This window comes from Periplaneta americana, chromosome 13 (genome assembly GCF_040183065.1).
Source record: "Periplaneta americana isolate PAMFEO1 chromosome 13, P.americana_PAMFEO1_priV1, whole genome shotgun sequence".
Taxonomy (NCBI): domain Eukaryota; kingdom Metazoa; phylum Arthropoda; class Insecta; order Blattodea; family Blattidae; genus Periplaneta; species Periplaneta americana.
Genome location: NC_091129.1, coordinates 56,993,574 through 57,014,425, shown reverse-complemented (window position 1 = coordinate 57,014,425; position 20,852 = coordinate 56,993,574). Strand labels below are relative to the sequence as shown.

General features: G+C 34.2%; 1 protein-coding gene across 1 annotated transcript in view; it reads left to right on the top strand.

The window, feature by feature from the left end:
- The window catches only part of LOC138711970 (ATP-binding cassette sub-family F member 2), a 48,772-nt gene that overhangs the window by 3,085 nt on the left and 24,835 nt on the right, over window positions 1–20,852 (top strand). The window contains exons 3-8 of the mRNA XM_069843287.1: window positions 10,189–10,395; window positions 12,112–12,300; window positions 14,461–14,601; window positions 17,084–17,210; window positions 18,357–18,459; window positions 19,797–19,892. Of these exons, the coding sequence (XP_069699388.1) occupies window positions 10,189–10,395; window positions 12,112–12,300; window positions 14,461–14,601; window positions 17,084–17,210; window positions 18,357–18,459; window positions 19,797–19,892 (863 nt within the window). The remainder of the gene's footprint in view (window positions 1–10,188; window positions 10,396–12,111; window positions 12,301–14,460; window positions 14,602–17,083; window positions 17,211–18,356; window positions 18,460–19,796; window positions 19,893–20,852) is intronic.

Here is a 20,852-nt window from a genome sequence, read left to right as displayed (position 1 = left end):
ATTTTCATAGTTATTCTGTTATGTGTAGGCCTACCCTATTTACATTACCGGCTTCGTTAAAAAAAATGCAAATTTTGCTACAAGATGCGGAATCTTCCACAGTAGTGTTCTTTCTCTGCAAACTATCGTAAAGAATTTAGGTTTTCAATATAAAAAAAATCAATGGTCGCAAGATGTTGTTAATGGAGAGAACTCACACTATCTTATTTCTCATCATTCCTCATGATTCTGTAAAACAAACTTTTACTTAAGTAAATTTACATCTCGGAAAGTCTATATTGCCTGCATGAATTCTTAAAATCACTGTTCATATTTTGAGTAACATAACTTCATTTAGCGATATAATTTTGTAGGGATATTTATTATCCACCTTGTAGGATCGTCAAATAGAATCACTATCATCTTTCGCCTTATTTAAGTCATCGGGATAAAATTGATTCTGCGTCATTTTTATTGATGCTAATATCTGAAATGTCTGGCACATGCTCCACTATTTTGTGTACTGTTCTCCACATTATGCTACTAAGATTTATGTGCCCTAATACTTCTCCACGAAATATTATTAGCTGACGTAAGGTATAGTTCATGGAGTTAAAAACTGTACCATATCTTTCCTTTATAACTTCAAATTTATTATTATTATTATTATTATTATTATTATTATTATTATTATTATGTTTATGTTTGTCTAGTTAAAGAGTCCATATGATAAAAATTTACAAGTTCACGTCAACTAATCAGTTCTGACGTAGCAGGCAGACAGTGCAATCAGTTGCACTGCACTACCACACAACATCGCTCCCTTCCTGCATGTGAGAGAGGGAACTGTCAATACCTTTCTAGCTTTGTAAAAACTGTAAATATATTAAGTTCTATTGATGTCTAATGATTACCCTTTGTACCAAATTCATTTCTACATGTAGTACATTTGACTGTGAGTTCTTAACACTAAATAGGAGTAGAATACCTTCACTTTGTAGTATTAATTAACTTACATTAATTTTACTGTTGTTGAATTCTAAGAGACTGTGTAGATATTGGCCTACATAGCTAATGTACGTAAATAAGCTACAGTTGAGGTAAAATATTAACACTTTATATTCTGAAGTGGTTTCATTTATATAATTGCCATGATTCCATTCTCCATGCTTTTCCAATATTGTTATATCATCTATATATTTTATATGTCTTGACATTTAATTTCTTTGGTTATACAGTACTTTCCGTATTATTCACTACCGAGCTCACACTGCAGTAGGTACGGTCTGATGATGAGCAGCTCGCATTGAATTGGAACCCGTTGCATGAGACCAAAAATTTCACGTGCTTTCAGCTATGTCTCACTCTGCAGAATATATTGCCTTGGTGTCACCACATGTCAGCTATATGAGGAAATCTTATTCCAGACCAGACCCCAGTGCGCAGTTATTTGTTAGACACTTGTGTACGCTGTTGTGGAAAAGACTGTGTAAGATTGTTAGTGTAGTTTATAGTATAAAAGGCCCCAGAAAAGTGTACACTCCAGCAAGGAATTTTTATGGCAAAGACTTACGTGAAAAAAGGTGATTGTGAGAAAGTAAGAAGGCGATTTACTAGAACATTTCCGAGCATTACTGTTCCATATAGAACCAAAATATTAAACCTCGTAAAAAATTTTACGGAAACAGGTTCGGTATTAAATAAAAGTATAAGTAAGAAACGTAATGTTCTTACACAAGAAAGCTAATTGAAATAGGAGAAAGTTTAGATCATACATCAAAGAGATCTCTCTGTCGACTTCCACAAGAAACAGGCATCTTTAAAAACTTTAGAATTTAGGGTCACTAAAATTCTTAAACTGAAGCCTTACAGATTGATGGTTACATAGAACCACAATATTAAAGTGTGTTCTACTTGTAAAAAATCGGACTGATTATTCATCTTCCGCTAACAGCACACCAAATTGCAACTTTCCTATTATTAAAAGGGATTTCTTATACACAATGTTGATTTTCAGAACACCAGTAGCAGGTGTTACGATTGTTTACACGACCAGTCATGTGAAACCATGCCTTGTCTGAAAAGAACATGAGCTGTGGGTTGATTAAACCTTCAGTCACTGATGAAAAAAGCCACACACTTTGTCTACTCTTCATTGTTCTTAAATTGAATATTTTAATTATTGAGAGATTAAATATTGTATATACCAAATGAAACCAGAAACATTACAGGAACCGAACTTAATTGTGTCGATGAGAATGTGTTTTCCTGATACATTGCCTGTTTAGCATAAGGAGGACGACATTTCCAGCATCTTCTATATGGTACAATTTTATACACATTTTAAGTAGTGAAGTTCACGTATGAGTGTGGTCATTTGTGGCATGCTCAGCTGCCAAGAAGCAAAACACTGCGGGGTTAACATACATGTGTAGCTGGCTGCGACATGCCCAACCTCCAAGAAGCAAAACATCATGCTATTGGTCATTACATATGAAGAGTACAGAGGAAAAACCTGACAAGTCAGGTTTCACTCTTTTTATGGGAGAGCAATTTTTTTTTATACTAATGAGGTTATTCCATACAGTTAAACTACATAAATCTACACAACCTAAGCTATTACATGACATCTACTGTATAACAGAAAATCGATAATTTTGGATTTATCATGTTTTTCCCCTGTGCTTTTCATATACTAGAAGCCCTGTACTAAAGCCATCACTAGAGCCATTTTTTAAACAACTGAGTGATATTGTATGTCATTGCAACAGGATTTGACAACTTCACATACAGCAGATAAGACATTGGATATAAAGGAAATATTTGAAAATAGGATTATAAGCAAAGTTTATAAAAGTAATCCACACACAATTCAGGAACTGAAAGATAGTATCACAGGAGAAATTGGGAGGATCACAGAAGAAGACCTTGTACCTATATGTAAATGCCAGTTTTCTGAAGAGATGCATGAAATGTGCAGTGGAGTGTAGTCACTTGCAACTTCTCTTATAACCAAGAAATGTACAAAAATGAAACATTTTAATAGTTAATATTATTTTCAGAAATTGAAGAATTGTGTAATTTTGACTTCACATGCTATTGTGTCAGCATGTCACATTATCTGCTGCCTGGGCTCGTAGTGAATGGTTTGGAATGCCCTGTATTTACAGGTGAAGGGTAAGGGCCATTTCATGTCATAACAGCAAAATTGGACAAAAATCGATGGCACTCTTATCTCGTATTTGAATAAAACTTTGTGTAAATGTAGTTAAAGAAGTTTCAGGGAGAACTGCAAAGTATTTTACCTTTATTCTTAACATTTTCTAAAATGGGAGTAGGCCAGAACTTGCTTGAAGCTCTTATTTGTACTTTGGCTATAGTTCATCGTTCTTCTAAGAGTGCTGTTACTTTACAAATGAGAGAGATATGATAGCTCAGTGAAATTAAGAACACCACCTGCTGTTGTTAAATTGTTGCTCCAGTTATTCAATATGATAAAAAGGAAACAACCAAATTTTTTCACTTCTAAAATTGAATTGAATTGAAGTTACATAGTCTAATTTGGCATGGAGAAAAGTGAACGAAAATTTTAGGTGATATTTATTAGATACTAATACTTCCTAGGTAAAATGCAATTTTCAGTTTGTTTCTTTGTTACCAATCATCTAAATTATGATACAGAGACTAAAAGCTTTTACACTTTTTTGTACATAGTATTAAAGAGGTTCCTCAAAAATAATTTTATATCTGTTTTGATATGCATTAAAACTTGACAGTGACCTTTCAATCTTTATTTCCTGTGGAAAACTTGTCGCATCCTTCATTATTTTTTCACTGATGAGATACTCGTCATCCAATTGCTGTTGCACGATATAGTATTGTTGACAGTATGTCTCCTGCTTTAATCTAACAAATACCATAGGCCTATTTTCCTTTTGGGGCTGATGAATAAAGTGTGATGATTCAACATTTAATTTAGTTAAGCAGTCATAAATATTATCAATCACAGCTCCAATTCACCATTTCCTATCATAACTGCACTTTACATAGCTGTACAGAACTTGATATGAAACAGTAATCTGATGGCCTGAAGACACATTTCAAAAAAGGAATATGAACTAGAAACTATGTAAACTCAGTGTCTCAGAATTGAGTGAACTTAAACAGTGATTCTCTCTTGTATATGGAATCTGGAGGCATTTACTGAAATATTCACATACCTGCATTGCAGTTTTTGATATTTGCAGTAAGGAAAGAGCAATAAAACGTATATATGCACTTTCTTCTGTTTCGTTCATTGTACTTACTGATGAAATTGTCCATCATTAGCTTTCGAATTTGTGGGCCATCAAATATTCCCTTCCTGACTTTAGCTTTTGACAGTTTAGAAAACTTCGTACATAAGTACTAAAAACAAGGAAGATCTTTATCTAGTACATTCATAATTCCCAGTTTTATATATAATGGAGGGAGTATTATTTTCTCATGAGTAAGGCTTACGTTTTTAATATTTTTGTCTCCTGGTGTTAGCTGTTTTTTTCAGTCCAGTATACAATATTCCAATGTTTGTCCCAGGCCCTATTATCCCACTCGCGTAGGAAGCATGGAAATTTTGTGTACCGGTACCCACTTTGTTGTCCCAATAGTAGACCAACAGCCTTCCGGACTCTCACTTGATATTGTATTAGAGCTACGGATGAGGAAGTAAAACTCCCTTAAGACATCTTTGCAAAGAGTCTATAAAAAGCCTCCATGTGTTGGGCTCTTATACTTCTCTCCCAATTGTTTTAAAAGATTTCTCACATCAGTACAATATACTTGTTTATCTTTCTATCTTTCGGAAAAGTTTTTTACGATCTCTGTACCACGAAAATATTACTTCAGGTGCCAACAGCTTCTTCTCATGCAGCCTTGAACCTAATAATTTACTTTTCTTTTTTGGTGAGTCCTAGCTCTCTTACCAAATTATTAATTTCGGATTAGGTAAATTTTTTCGGTGAATTATCAAATTCTTCTGGACTGGAACACATCTCCTGAGCATGGCGGCTGCATTCAGGGAACTGCTTTCAGATTTACTGTCACTCAAGTTTGCTGGTGTTGTAGGTACAGGTAAGTCAGACCCATGAGGAACAGGCCTCAAAGTCGATTGAAGATTTGTTGTAACCAGTAACACTATACATACAAAAATAAGTCATCTTCAATGATTCCTCTGCTCACACCATATCATTGCTATAGCAAATGGCATTACTTTCCATTTTCCTGCATACCAATAACGCAATCCTTCTAAACAACTGTTACACACACACTGTGAGGTGCAAATGGTTTATCCATATCTCCAACATTGACTTTGAACGAACTAACTCAACTAACAAAATTTATGAACTCTGTATTAGGGTGTTTTGTAAACGACTTCAGGGCAAAGTGAAGAAGCTGCTAGGGTGATGGAACATCAATCTGAGATAAATAGCAGAAAGTACAGGCAAACTGTGCCGACAATAAGATGTAAAACGAAAATATTTATATTATGTTGGTTGTGGATATACAGTGAGATAAGCAAGGGGGCACCTTGGCATAATATATAGTGAATGTGACGTGGCGGCACATACCAAAAAAATGAAATTTCGCAAAACTAGACGTGAGACATAAAAAATGAAATTATTTTAGAACTCTGGCATCAGTTTCCATACAAATAACATACTTTTTTACCATAGAACCATTGTTCTATAGTGATGTAAAAAATCTACATATGCAATGTACAAATTACGTGAGAAACCAAGGCCTTTTCAGGTATGTAATTAGAATCTATGGTTGGACAAATGTTTGGAAATTTCAAGCATGTAATTATATAAATAAAGGCGATTGGTGCTTGTTAACTATAATTGAGTGTTGCATAATCCTGTGTAAAGATAATATCATGGCTGTCCTTGATAACAGATATTTTCTTAAATTAATGTAAGAGCAGAAATGTATTTTTATCAATATATACTGGAACTATTAGTTGCACTGCAATTTCTGCTAAAGTGAACCACCTTTTATTTTTTATTGTGGCTCACAACATTTACATATTCATTAAGCACTCCCTTTGTTCGAGTAGGTCTGTTATTGATGTTATAGTTTATAATTTGGTAATATACTAATTTACTTAAATTATTGTAAATCTGTTATTTTTCTCTCTGAAATAATGTTCAAAGTTGACACTATTTTATTATAAATATGTATGAAAAACTCCATTATATTTTAATAATAATAAACAATACTATTCTCGCAAACAATATTAGCCGGTCTGCAATGGGAAGTTTACATAGCACATACATAATTGAAGGGTTCAGAGCCGCAGTGGGCCAAGCGCCATTTATTAAAAACTGAGAAAGCAAAGGTTAAAGTTAAGTGAATACCATAGTTTAATGAAGATTGACATATCATTTAGTTTTAATGTGTATACTTTATATTAATTACTTGCTATATGTTTCCATTGAATTATGGTAATAACTTCATTTTAACCCTTGTTTTCTATGGTTTTAGTAAATGACGCTTGGCTCACTATGGTTCTGAATCCTTCAATTGGAGATCATTATTACTATTACTATTGTTATTGAAAATATACTTACTGTGTAGATAATATGAGAGAATGCTAATATCATTTACGGATGGACATGGGTTTCTAGTTTGAATCTTATGTACCTTAACGAAAATATCTGTCTTTAAGATACACACCATTATCAAGAATATTTTTTTTAGAGTGCTTGTATATGAGCAATCACAGAAATTGATAAGTTCAATACTAGTTTTATTTAAGTATTTCCCTTAATTGAGAATAGAGGACAGTCAAATAAAATGCGACTCACCTCATTGATCTTTGTTTCTCTCCCTCCCTCCCTCCTCCCCACCACATTTACAGAGCACTGTGTTCTGTAACTTCATTATTGGTACTCAGTCTGTAAAATGGTTGCTTTAAGACAGGTAACAGTCTATAAAATGAACTATAATAGGAATCAATCCTAGAAAGTCCTCATGACAACACTTTACAGATTGAATTTGTCGTAACAGTAACACATTATTCAAGTAAAATTGGTATCAGAAATACATTCTAATAAATAGAGGGCCATTGCTAGTATGAATAAATATTGAAAATAAGATTATATTTTAGTTTAATACTAGTTTTAGAAACCACTTTACGGCCTGAGTACCAAAAAATATTTTGTGCGAGATCGTGCGTATTTGCTTGCTTTCCGCACAAAACCATACGTGGTAAGTGTGAAGTACCACATTCAGTATTCCCAACATAACTCACATAACAATTTCCCTATTCTTACCGCTTAAGCGTCATATTCATTTTACTGCGTTAGGCTTTTAACATATTATTTTTAAAGACGTTCAATATAGTAATAATTATAAATTGGACACTTACCACTGCAATTTCACCTAAATTGCACTGTTAATTATTGTTTTTAAATATTTGCAAAAATTAAGTAAACTCTACAACACCACAAAAGTTACTGCATTTGTAATGCAAGTAACATTAAGGAAGCCATGAAAAAATCAACAAGATTCCAGACTCATCATAGACTGGGGGAAAAAAAAGATAGACGTATATCACGGCGTGCTGGAGTATAGTAAACACAGAAAACATTTTATAGGAACAATGTTGAAGATAGATATATTTGTTTTTCAAAGTTGCCGTCATTGAACAGAAACCAAGATGGAGATTTCATTGCAACTAATTAGAAATTCCTCTTTCAGGTATGTAATAAACGATCTTCGCGCAAAATAATGTACGATACACGAGTGGTATGTTTGTTTTCATGTTCTCGGAAATTAAAAAAGCTCAACTACGTTTCGCTTTTTCAGTCTTTTCCTCGAACATGAAAACGTCAACATACTGCTCTTGTAACGCGTATTACTATTATGTAACAAGTACGTGGAACCTTCGGCAGCGTCGTATAATATTACAGACTTGGATTATGCCTCGTCCATAAACATCAATACTCGTCCACTAAAGATATGTTTTTCATACTAGTTACATAAATAACTAATTTGCGAGATGTTCTCTAAATTTGCCATAACTTACGATAAAAGAGTAGTGGAACAGATAACTTGATAAGAATTATGGTAGTACAGTATTAGGTGTTTTCATTTTGCAATTAAGAGTGTTGAGTACAAAAAGGAAGTACAAATCCCTGTGAGAGACAATATCATATTATCCCCTCACAGATGGTTCCACTGTTCGATAATAGGCCTACATTTTCTCATTTGTTTTCATCAAAAGACAGCTGAGGTTGTGTAAATGTTGTCTTTGAGATTTTTCTGATGATTCTGTCAATTGGTATGCTTACTTGTTATCCATAATACAAATGGAGACTTATCGATGAAATGTCTTGTTTCTGTAATGATTGTGTTTGTGTTGTACCTGTCTTTCACTGACGTGAGATTATATTTTGAATCAATCATTATGCAAACAGAATGATTGTTCTGAGGATTCCTTTGTGACTTCTCTGAGCAGAGATAACTCTACTTGGAGAGTTATAAGAGATTTAATTCAGCCACATACATTTCCACACTCTTGGTAAACACAACAAATGCGAGTACATAGTTTCCTCTCAATTCCTTTCTCAGACATTTCAACTGGAAATTGCCTATTTAAATGTATATAGAAAAATTTTGGAGTGCAAGAGGATGAATGGCTTCATTATCAAGTGTCCAGCAGTAGAAAACAACATATTGATCCTCTTTTCACTTTTCTTATTGTAGCCTTTATAATTCCATTTAGGAATATTGGTTGAATTCCTGCTATTATCAGGAGAGCTCTTTGTGCATGTAATTTTATAACCATAAATGATGTCAGTTCTGAAGGAGGTCAATAAGAGACCGAAACATGTTAACCAGGTACGATAGAACTTAACACAAGAAAGACATATTGTTGGCTTAGAGTGTAAACCTGCTAACCGCCAAAAAGAAAATTTTACAAGAGAAGCAAAAAACCGAGTTTAAATTAACTCTGAAACTTTAGAATCAAATCCAAAGTGTAGGTGGCATTTGTACCTATATTTTGGATTTGATCCTAAAGTTTCAGAGTTAATTTAAACTCAGTTTTTTGCTCCCTTGTAAAATTTTCTTTTTGGTGGTTAGCAGGTTTACTCTCTAAGCCGATGATATAATACATATTCCGAAGTGATATAGTGTTAAAAGTTGTGTAATCAAGATGTATAAGATAAATGATGCTTGGAATGATACCTCATTTAGTAGTTGCAGTTTCTTCTGTCCTTTTTCTTTGAAAGGTATGATGATAAATAAACAATATTAAGTCACTGGCGCCATAATTATACAATAAGTAGCTCATATTGTTGAGGACTCAAGTGCTATTATGGGCTTGTTGCTGCAGATAGTATGAGTAGGCCTACTAGCCTGCTGGATTCATGTGTCATAAAATTTAGCTGGTCACTGTAATTTTTGTATTCCTTACATTACCCAAATAACAGCAGTGGCATGTGGTAGCATGACGTGAAGAGAAGTGGTGCCAATATGTATGGCATTGCTTGACAGGGCTTCGATGCCTGTTGCCTACATACAGTGTTTCCATGGAATTGCTTCCCCGAAAACGTCATCACCGCATGCCGCTGAATAACAGATATTTTCTTTGTTCATGCATATGATTGTAATTAATGTCACATAGTCTGTATTTTTGTGTGTGACACACAGTATTTTTTATTGTTATTCTTTGACTAATAGTTTAATTCTGTTAAATGCAATGTATGCAATTCAGAATTACATTTGTCCATACATTATAATGTTTATTTCCTTTTAATAATATGCTTTTAGTAAATCATGTATGAAATTTCGGTTTTAAATGTTGTTTATGTAGGCCTATTCATTGCGTATGTCATGTCCTCTTCATTAAGGTCACAGCACTTTGAGAGGTTAATTACAAGTGTGAATATATTATTTATATTGATATTGCACCTGCATAGAATTGGAATATATCAGTCCCCTAACTGCCCATTGTGCAACTCAAACCAAGAAATGGGTTCGGAACACCTCAAAATCTGTGCTTCAGTGGCTGACCATGATAGTATCTTTGAAAAATATTGGAATGCAAGAGGTCAAATGATTTTATTGTGAAACGCCTGGCATTAGAAAACAATAACAATAACATATCGTTATTGCTGTTTATACTCTTCTGGTATTGCTTACTTATATTGTTGATTGTTACAGAGGCTCTGTGCAGAAAACTGGAAGCAGATGCCAAATTGAATGCAGAAGCTCGTGCTTGCACTGGTAGTTTAGCTGTACATCCTCGTAGTCGGGATGTCAAGATCGATAATCTATCTATTTCATTTCATGGCCACGAGCTACTTCAAGATACAACACTAGAGTTGAATTGTGGTCGGCGATATGGTTTGCTGGGCCTTAATGGCAGTGGTAAGTATTTGTATAGTACATACATGGGCAAAGATGCCTCATTTGAGAATTGATGCCTCACCGGCTTTGGCAATGCTTATCACTCTGCATGACATAAGCGTCTTACTCCCCTTTCCTCTCTACTCGTAGCTTGTTAGTGTGGACAGTATGTTCAGTTAACAGTGGTGGAATCATGGCTTATTGAATTAGTGTGTACGAGCTGAAAATGACTCTCATGTGGAATGGGAAAAGTTCTTTTCCTATTAGAGGGGGAGAACATACATTGTCTGTTAAGCTCGAAAATCGTAGTATCAGGTTTGACTGCGTAAATTACATGGTACATATCTTACGTATATGTTAAACGTAATTTATGTTGTGTCGAAAAACTAATTCTGGGATAATTCCTCAATCCATTAAGAGCAAATGCTGGGTAACTTTCGGCATTGGACCTTGGATTCATTTCGCCAACATTCTCACCTTCACCTCATTCAGATGCTTATAACCATAGCAGTTGAAAAAGCGTCGTAAAATAATTAAAAAATCGTCGACAGCTTTGATGACTAATGCAAGTAAACTCTGGTATATGTATCAGCGTGGCGATTAGCTAAGCAACACATGGAAACACTGTGTGATGTCAGCAAATCGTTTCAAATGATAGTAGATATTATAACACTTGATAAGAAGGCCACTGGCGTAGCTCAGTCGGCTAAGGCGCTTGCCTACCGATCTGGAGTTGGCGCGGGCACAAGTTCGATTCCCTCTTGGGCTGATCACCTGATTGGATTTTTTCCGAGGTTTTCTTCAACTGTATGGCAAATGTCAGATAATCTATGGCGAATCCTCAGCCTCTCCAAATATCATCTCACTATCATCAATCTCAAGACGCTAAATAACCTCGTAGTTGATACAGCATCGTTAAATAACCAAGTAAAAAAAATTATGAAGAACACGTATGAATTACCGCAAGTAATGCATGTTGATAGCCTAGGAACTCGAGTTAATTATTTAATACTTTGCTTATTCAGTTTGTTAGAGGAAGTTGTGATTTTATTACATTTTGTTTTCTTTTTACATCTATAGCAAATTGCGTATTTTATGCATCATGTACAAATTAATTTTACATGCAACTTCCCATGTCTGTCTAATAAATGTTATGTGCCATTACTTCTTAAACACGCTGGATTAAATGGTACGAGAAATTATTAATGTTGTTTATACATACTATTTTCCAAGAAAATTTATAAATATCAAATGTGCGTAGAAAACGAAATAAGATTTTCTGAAATTATTTTTAGGTCGAGAACGTGCAAATTTATTAAGTAATCTTGAGAAACGCCAAAATATTCAAGAAAATAAATGTAGGCAATGTGATGAAATATTATTGGCTAGTTACGTAATTTCTTGGGAACTCTCCTGTTATTTAAACAGAGAAACAGTAAAGAGGTTTATGATTAAAGCTGCCGAATTAAGTTTCCCAAATTAAAAGTTTTCGAGAGTCTTATGTTAATCAGGCGCTTTCCTAATAATTCGCCACTGACCATCTTAGCGATTACGATAAGGTGACGTAGGTCACAGCAATTTATATTTCCCATTCTACTCTGCAGTCTCCTCTCCTAATAAACAATGAGTGCCTCACGTAATAGAAAATTGTGTCCATGTCTGCTATAGTACATTCATTGTTTGACTGTTGTAGTTAAGATTCAGAATTGAAGAATAAATGTGTCTGAAATCTTGCAGGTAAATCGACCCTGCTGTCTGTGCTGGGTAACAGAGAGGTGCCTATTCCAGAGCACATTGATATCTTCCACCTTACACGAGAGATGCCTGCATCTGATAAGACAGCACTGCAGTGTGTGATGGAGGTAGATGAGGAGAGGGTTCGACTAGAGAAGCTTGCTGAAGAACTTGTGGCCTGTGAGGATGATGGTAATGTCTCCAGTGTCACTGAATGGGAACACATTTTCTCTGCCACTAAAATATTTTGTCCATAATGTAGAAACAAAACATCGACAATTAAACACTAATAGCCAGAATTTCAGGTAATTGAGATTCTTAGGCTACCTACTGGGATTTAGCTTTTGCAGAATGTGATCATGTGTACAGTTTTAAATAAGTATTGTCAAGTGTTGTGTTCTATGGTTTCTGATATATCATTCAGCTTAATGTGTTTGAAAGATTGAAGCAATGGTTATGTACATAACCCTCTCTTTTCATATCCTCTTTATGTATCCTGTTGCCAACCAGGTAAAGAGAGTTTTGCAAAGAGAGTTGTAGGACTGTAGAGCTCACAGCATATTTTGCTAATAGGTATCTTCTGAAAGTTTCATATAATTTATACATTAGGTACCAGAGACACTGTTGGAAGTGAATTGGCAATGCCGTCTGAAGTTGAAAATGAGAATTGTAGGCTTTGTACTTTGTGATTTTCAGAATTTTGTGTACAACATTAATCAATCCATTGTCATAAGATCCTCATTTCACAAACTTATGTCGAAGTGAAGCAACCTCAGTTAAAAGCATAGTAAAATTAATCATAGTTAAAATGTAATTCTGGTGAACCATTTATAATCAGTTACACACAGCTGACACCTTATGTAAGCAGGGTAACATCTTGTACAAAGTGTTACAAGAAAAGCATCCACATTGCTGCAAAAATGATAGTCAAAATCTAAAAATGTTTATCTTTCATTTTTGTTAGGTTAAAATGTTACAAAATGGAAAAATAAAAGGCATAAAACATCTTCCCCCAGTTCGAGTGTGACATATTAATTGATTTACATAGATATAAGCATATAATTAAAAAAAGGAAGGAATGGCTATAAGGAAAAGGATGAAACATGAATCACCAGAAGATAATGCAAATGTTTACAATCATGGGTCCCAATTACACAAAGAAACTGTGTAATATTGTAGAATCCATTCATTACCTCTTTCATTCAGCCTGCAACATAGGAAAAGAGGTACAGCTTGGGCAAATAATGTTATTACATTGCTCACATCGGAAATGATTCATACAGCAGTGTTGTCCTGTGCATCTATGCAGTGTCCCCTATTAAAATATAGAAAACGTCAGATACGTGGAATTGTAATGTAAGCAGCTGGTTAATAAGAGAAACAGGTTTATTTATGTTCGTGGGCTATTCAGAGTGATTCCTCATCTATTGCAGCTGAAATGACTGGCAAGTTTCGGTAAATGAAATCTCATCTGAAGTCTTTTGTCAGTTAATTCCTCGAAAGGGATTCCCTCTCTTCACCAACAACTTCACACTCATTATCATCCTGATCCAAACAATTCAAATACAATAATTTATCTTAAAAATCGTCAGCTGCAAACCCTGGCTGCTCTTTGACTTTATTATTAAGTACTGTTATCTATGGGTATCTCCTTTAACAGTTGGAATTTGACTAGTTACAGATTACCGTGGTTATCCTCCTGTTCAGATCCTAACCAACAATTGATTCACCATATGCACCATAAAAATGCTTAATTATGGATTAATTGGAATTTTTAAATGGTGGTTATACTAATTGATGATGCATGTGGCCATTAGTGTTATAAAGGGTTTATATATTTTACTGCTTTCCAGAGAAAGTCTTCTTTAGCATTCTTTCATTGCAAAAATGTGTTGCTGTCAACTGGGTTTGAATCTTTGATTTTTTTTATTCAGAAAAAAGCACATAAACTATAAGACCACTGAGGAATATGCACTTGCCATATGAAAAATTTAAAAAGAGATTGTTTCATAAATTAATTTGCATATGGTAGTATAATTTCTTGCACCTGTATTTTTACTGTTAGCATATGAGTAGCAGGAAAAGGAGCTGAACAAATAAGTTTGAAATGCGTGGTAACTCATGTAAGCAACCTTTGCGAAGGAAGTGTGACTTGTGAATTGGAATTAAGTGAGAAAAAAATATATCTTTGTATCAGCTTGTTACTTTATTGATAAAGTACAGAAAATTCTTCACTGTATATATTATACAGTTATAAATATTGATGCTATATTGATTCACTTCATTCCTATTTCATTCATCATTGAATAATTTATTTTATAGTCCATTAAATTGTTCTGTCTTATATCACAGAATCGCAGGAGCAACTAATGGACGTATATGAGCGTTTGGATGACATCAGTGCTGACACAGCAGAAGCACGAGCAGCCTGGATTCTTCATGGTTTAGGTTTTACGAAAGAAATGCAAGCTAAAAAAACCAAGGACTTTTCAGGTGATTATGAAAGATTGTGTATTTAAAGCAAAATTCTAATACTTAAAGCCTTAGATAAGTAATGATAAGACGTTGCAGGTCAGTGGGAACAGAGTACATAGTATTATCTTTATCTTAGTTTAGTAGTATTACAGAATTTTCAACCTTGTTGAAATAAGTGGCTAGACATAAACTTCTTAAATATAGCTACAATCCATAATTCTTTATGGGCATGATATATTCTTTAGTAATGTATTGAACTTGTATTCATTCATTGTTAATATGAGAACACATTAGTGATATAGTCCTGTTTTAATTCAGAAGAAGATTTCAGTCTCCATTCTCAAAATATTGAGCCTTATAGTTGAGTCATATGTAAATCTGGTACATGAAAATAAATATAAAATTATTGAAGCTGTCTTCATTGCACATAAGCTGAAAATAATTAAAAAATTCAGTGTTAAAAAATTAAAATCTTGTTCTATTTTATGCATATTAATAGAAAGAAGAGACATATTTGTTGATTCAACATAAAATATGTTCTGCATACTCAGACTTCATGTAATAATGAACTTGAGTGAAAGTTGTTTATATAAATTTGATTACCATTTTAGATCCCTTCCCCTCCAAAAATACCAGCTGACTTCGAAAGACTTTGATTGATTCTGTGAGAGTTTACATTTACACATAAAGGAATTTCTTTTTGAATAACTCCACTCTATTTTTCTTTTGTTTTGTTTGTTTCTTTTTATTCTTGTTTGTAGATCAAGTTATAACTGGTCTGTAACAAAGATATATTCAAAGGGTAAATTAGGTGCAAAATAAATATTATTTCCTTAGTTGTGTGAACTAGGCACTGCCTGAAATGAACTTTCACAAATACACACCATAGGAGATCAGTCATATTTTGTGTCAAAGGCTGTACATGATATGGAGTTAAAAATATCACTGTCCAATTTTTGCTTTAAATGCTTAATATGAGAGCACATTAAGCAAAAGAAAGTAATTTGGTACCTGAGCTTCATAAAAATAATAAAGGAAAATCATATATATAGTAAAACCTCGATAAGATGCATCTGCTTATTATGCTGTCCCATGCAATATGCTTTTTTTTGCCTTGTCCCTGCACATTTCATATATAATACCTTTATAAAATACCCTGTTTGTTGCACTCTAGTCCCACATAACATGCTATTTTTGTGGAATATTTTCGATGTAATTTTCAGCAATGAAACATTTTGACCATTGAACTCACTGGTGCCATAACCTGAAAAGTACTGGTATTCGACCCTTCCTGCACATTTAAACCTTCATACTGTACAATATGAAGACCCTACCCTCTTGTATACTCTCTTATTCGACTCTTTACCTGTGCGCTTAAAGCCTACATACAGTTACAATATCCCACCCTATTGTTAACATCAAACAACATTCCTCACTCGGCCATAATAAAATTCTGGAAATTTTTGCTGGTCAGTTTGTTGTTCTTTAGTGTATTGAAGTGTCTGTGAGTGTGATTACGAGTGTTAAAAGAAAAGCGCTTTCTGTGTCGGAAAAATTGGAAATCTTACGAAAGAAGGCCTATGTTGAAAACAGTACTCTTAATCAGAAACAACTCTCTGATTCATTAGGAATCCCATCATCGACATTAAGAACGATAATAAAAAATCACGACTCAATCACTGCAGCTGCAATATCGGGAGGATGAAAGCACAGGAAAGTGAAGTGTGGTAAACATGAGGACTTGGAGAACACGCACATGGCAAACAACTATAAATGACTTTTTTCGAAAGACTTAAGTAGATACAGTACATATTCTAAATGTCTTTCACATACAGTACAATAATTACATAATGGAGTAATACTGTATTTACCTTTCATGAATCATGTATTTCAATAAAGAAAAATGCTAATAGATACTGTAAATAAGTCAAAATTGAAGAGTCCACTGCAAGAATGATGGATGTCATTTGGAATATATTTTTCAGGAGAAGCAATTGAAAGTTTGAAATGCTTAGCACTCAAAGCTTAACTGTGATTTTCCAATCATTACTGGACAATGACTGTCAGTGTTAATGCCATATAACTCTCTATGTACAGTCTTTATGTCTTAAGCTATGCATTGACAGTTTTGGTTCATTTTCGACAAGAAAATGACATCCATCATTCTTACAGTGGACTCTTCAATTAGTATACCCATCTAATATGATGTACCGGTTAATACACAGTTTACACGCGGTCCCTTGAACAGCGTCTTATCGGGGTTTTACTGTATGTATGTGTATGTATATATACATATATACATACATACACGATATTAGAAGTGTGTCACCTTAAGTCATTGTAAAAAATAGGTCTTATGTCTTCTTATGCCGAGTTAAAGCTAACAGTATTAAGTCTGTGAAATGGGCCATTGCATATTGTGTATTCTGTATCAGACACATAAAAAATATAATTTAAATATTACTGCTTACCCTAATTATTAACATTTATATTTATTTAGGTGGTTGGCGGATGCGTATTGCACTGGCACGAGCACTGTATGTAACACCTCATCTTCTGCTGTTAGATGAACCCACAAACCACCTGGATTTAGATGCATGTGTATGGTTGGAAGAAGAATTAAAAACGTAAGTATGTTTATTACAAAAACAGACTATATTATTGTAAGTTCAAGAGTCCGTATCCTGCTAAAATAATTAATAAACGTTATTTACATTACCCAGTATAAAGCAGTGGAGTTCCTTAGATTAAAGACCTCATCAGGCTAAACTGGAAAGCTATGGAAAGACTAATGTGATTGTTAACTCCTGTTATAAATTTTAAAAAAATATTCAAATAAAAGATGTAGTTCTGAACAGTTCTGTGTACTGTCTTTTAGGTATTCGTTAACAAGCTGGACCATTACCTGACCACATCCACACTCATATTGCACATGCATGACTGCATTTCAATGGTGTTCGAATAAAGGGGGTTAAGTCATTTATTTTGTGCATGTGGAGTTTTGTTCCCCAAGGGAATACAGTAGTAAAATTCTACGAGTAAATGTGCAAAAAACAGAAGAATACAGTGGATTCTGCTTAATAGGACCATGCACTTTGGTCCAATAAATAGCAGGTCCTCTTAACTGGAATTAGATGCATATATTGACGTGTACTGTATAAGTCCCTCTAAGCTTAGTCCTAACATGCAGCTGGTCCTACTAACCACAGCACCTATTATGCAGAATCCACTGTACTAGCATTTGATCTGTTTTATGTGTAGAAAATTTTTTGCAATAAGGCTCCTATATTTAATTTTTATTGAACTCAAAACTCATTTCTTGACTTATCTCCCTTTACTCAAAAACCATCGATTTTATAATACATGACAAAATGTATGGAGTGTTTGACACTGATTAGTGCTGTAATGATAAGGAATCGAAGCTCCAACTTAACCTGGTGCAATACTCTATATGTGGGCATGCAATAAAATTCAATGCATTCATGTACGTGTGTATTCACTAGACATGGTGTATACATATACAATAACATATGAATCATGGACTAGGTGATTAGTTGTTAAGGGACTTTGCAAACAAATGGCCTCAAAAAATATAAGCGTTGGTTCAAGTTTTGATCTAATGCAAAAACCAAACAGCAAGTACACAGCTACATATCAGCATTCAGTAAAATGCAGTTTGTGTGTATGCATGCATGACCAAACGAGAAATTGTAGTTCAGCTTGTAACCAGTTGTTTCTTTATTCATCTTCAACGAATATGCAATTTCTTGCAGATACAAGAGAATTCTGGTAATCATCTCACACTCACAAGACTTTCTTAATGGCGTCTGTACCAATATCATCCACCTAGACAAGAAGCGGCTCAAGTACTACACTGTAAGATCACAATATTATATTTAGTATTTATTTATTCACAATATTATATATATTTCTAGCCTAGCATCTAGAAAGTTTTCATAACTGCTGTTAATACTAGATTCGTAGTGAAGTAAGTCTTGAAATGTAATGCTAGAGTATGAATAATAATATTTGACCATAAGAGCATTGAGTTTCCTCTTAAATTATATTGCTATTGTTCTGTAATGACATGGAACATGTTTTAATCTATTTGTCTTGTGGCAACACAGTATAAGGCTGTCTTTTCCATTCTTGTTTAAATTTTCGTATGTTGAGCGGTAGTCTTGTCTCTCATAGAGGGTGAATGTGGCTGAATCCAAAATTCCCTATTTTGTATAAATATTAGGCAAGAGAGCCGTGTTGTGTTCTTAGCTTGTATAGTTTATCTTCCATAATTTTTTTTACAGTACACATCACAAGATGATACTTGCAGTGGGTAGTGAATAACAGGTAGAGAAAACGAATTTGTATTGGGACTTGGAGCGAGCTCTTTGAAAGGAAATACATTGGCCATAGACCAGCAATGATAGTCCATCATTCTGACTAAAAAAAATCAGTCAGTTTGATAATTTGTAACTTCATCTTGTTAATTATTTGGGGATTGAATATTATCAAGTATGGTGGTACCAACGGTAATCATGTGCCATTTCTTCTCTTTCGCTTGTAAAGACATGTTTTTCTGTGGTTCAATTTGTGATCTGTGCACATTGCTGTGGACCATTCCTTTCTTGCCCTTGAAATTTATTTATTTTTTTTACTCATAGCGTCAGCTTTAGTTGACATTGAAAAAACCGAAAGTCGACTTTAGTAGACTAAAGTATGCATTAAAATGGGATATTATGGCATTTAAAATCTATGATCAGCTATGTATCACAGATTTAAATTCCAGCACCAAAGGTAGTGATAGCCATCTACTACATTGCTACCACTTCTTTCCTTTCACTTGCAAAGACACATCCCTTTTATGATTCAACTTGTAATCTGTGCACAATGCTGTGGATCAATCCCTCCTTGCCCTTGAGATTTGTTGTTTTATTCTTATATTATGTTTGGTAGATATTGTTTTTTTTTTTTTTTTCTTATTTTTCTTTTTACCTCTACAATTGATGTGTACTTTTCCTCAAAGTTCTCTGTGCATGGGGTCCACTAAAGTATTTGCTTAATTAATGAATTTTTTTTTTAATTCGCACATCTTTCTTCCTCTTCTGTTTACAAGTTTCATTAAAGTTTGACAATTCTACAAATTCGTATACATTTTTGCAGAATTCTTTTAAAATATTTTTAGTGCATTTCCTTATTTAAAAAAATATTTTTAGGGAAACTATGATGCCTTTGTTCGGACACGATTGGAACTACTTGAAAACCAGATGAAGCAATATAATTGGGAGCAGGATCAGATCTCACATATGAAGGTAAGTTCAATTCACTTGATTTTTCTTTACTAATGCTGGGTACTTTACTGTTCTTCATTCACCCATAAGAACCATTGTGGAGACCAATTTGCCAACTGAGTCGTTGTCCAAAGTGTGCCATATCAGGCTGGTATATGCTACATCCACAATGAGATGAACTGATGATGGATTAGACCACCGTGGTGGCTTCAAAATTTTAATTTGTTTCGTATACATTTATAAGTGAATGGTAAGCCTTCCTCCCTTTCCCTGGCAGCTGAAGTGCATTCAGTTTTTTCTCCCACGAAGGAATACTATTGTTAGCTCAAATTATGTAAATATATTTGAATATGAACTGAGTATACATTAAATATGCTGTCCTGTCATATCTATTCAGTAGTTTTTCTTTGTGTAACATGTACCGAAACATGGGAGTTTTACACAATACCACGCCACAACTTGCATGCATAACATTGGTCTCATTTTCAAGTCCTTGGAATGAACAAACTACACATTTTCATTGTTACTCCTTCCTAGCCCATGGGGGAGAAGCACATGTCTAAGTTTATGAACATTAAAACTATCCTGGTGCATCATTAGTCAAACAACTAGAACATTTGCTTTCCTTGCTTGTAACCTGGATTCAGATTTCAATGGATCCAAGTGGAAATTGTGGTGGACGAAGACTGTGCTTAGTGATTGGTTTTCGTGGGGTACTCCTATTTCCCCTACCGACATTCCCCATTACTCCATTAATCATAATCATGTAGTACTGTGTAGTTTGTCTTCCATGGAGCATTGAGTGCAACACATGCAGTGACAAAAATAGCTATAGCTTCGAAACTTTGTTCATAGATAGGTATGCTTGGGTGAGTCAAATATCCGTCATTGGATTAAAAAAAGAAAAACATGAAGACCATCCTGTAGCCAGTTATTGAGATCCTGTACAGGTGGTCTTTTTCATTGTGATGGCGATGTCAC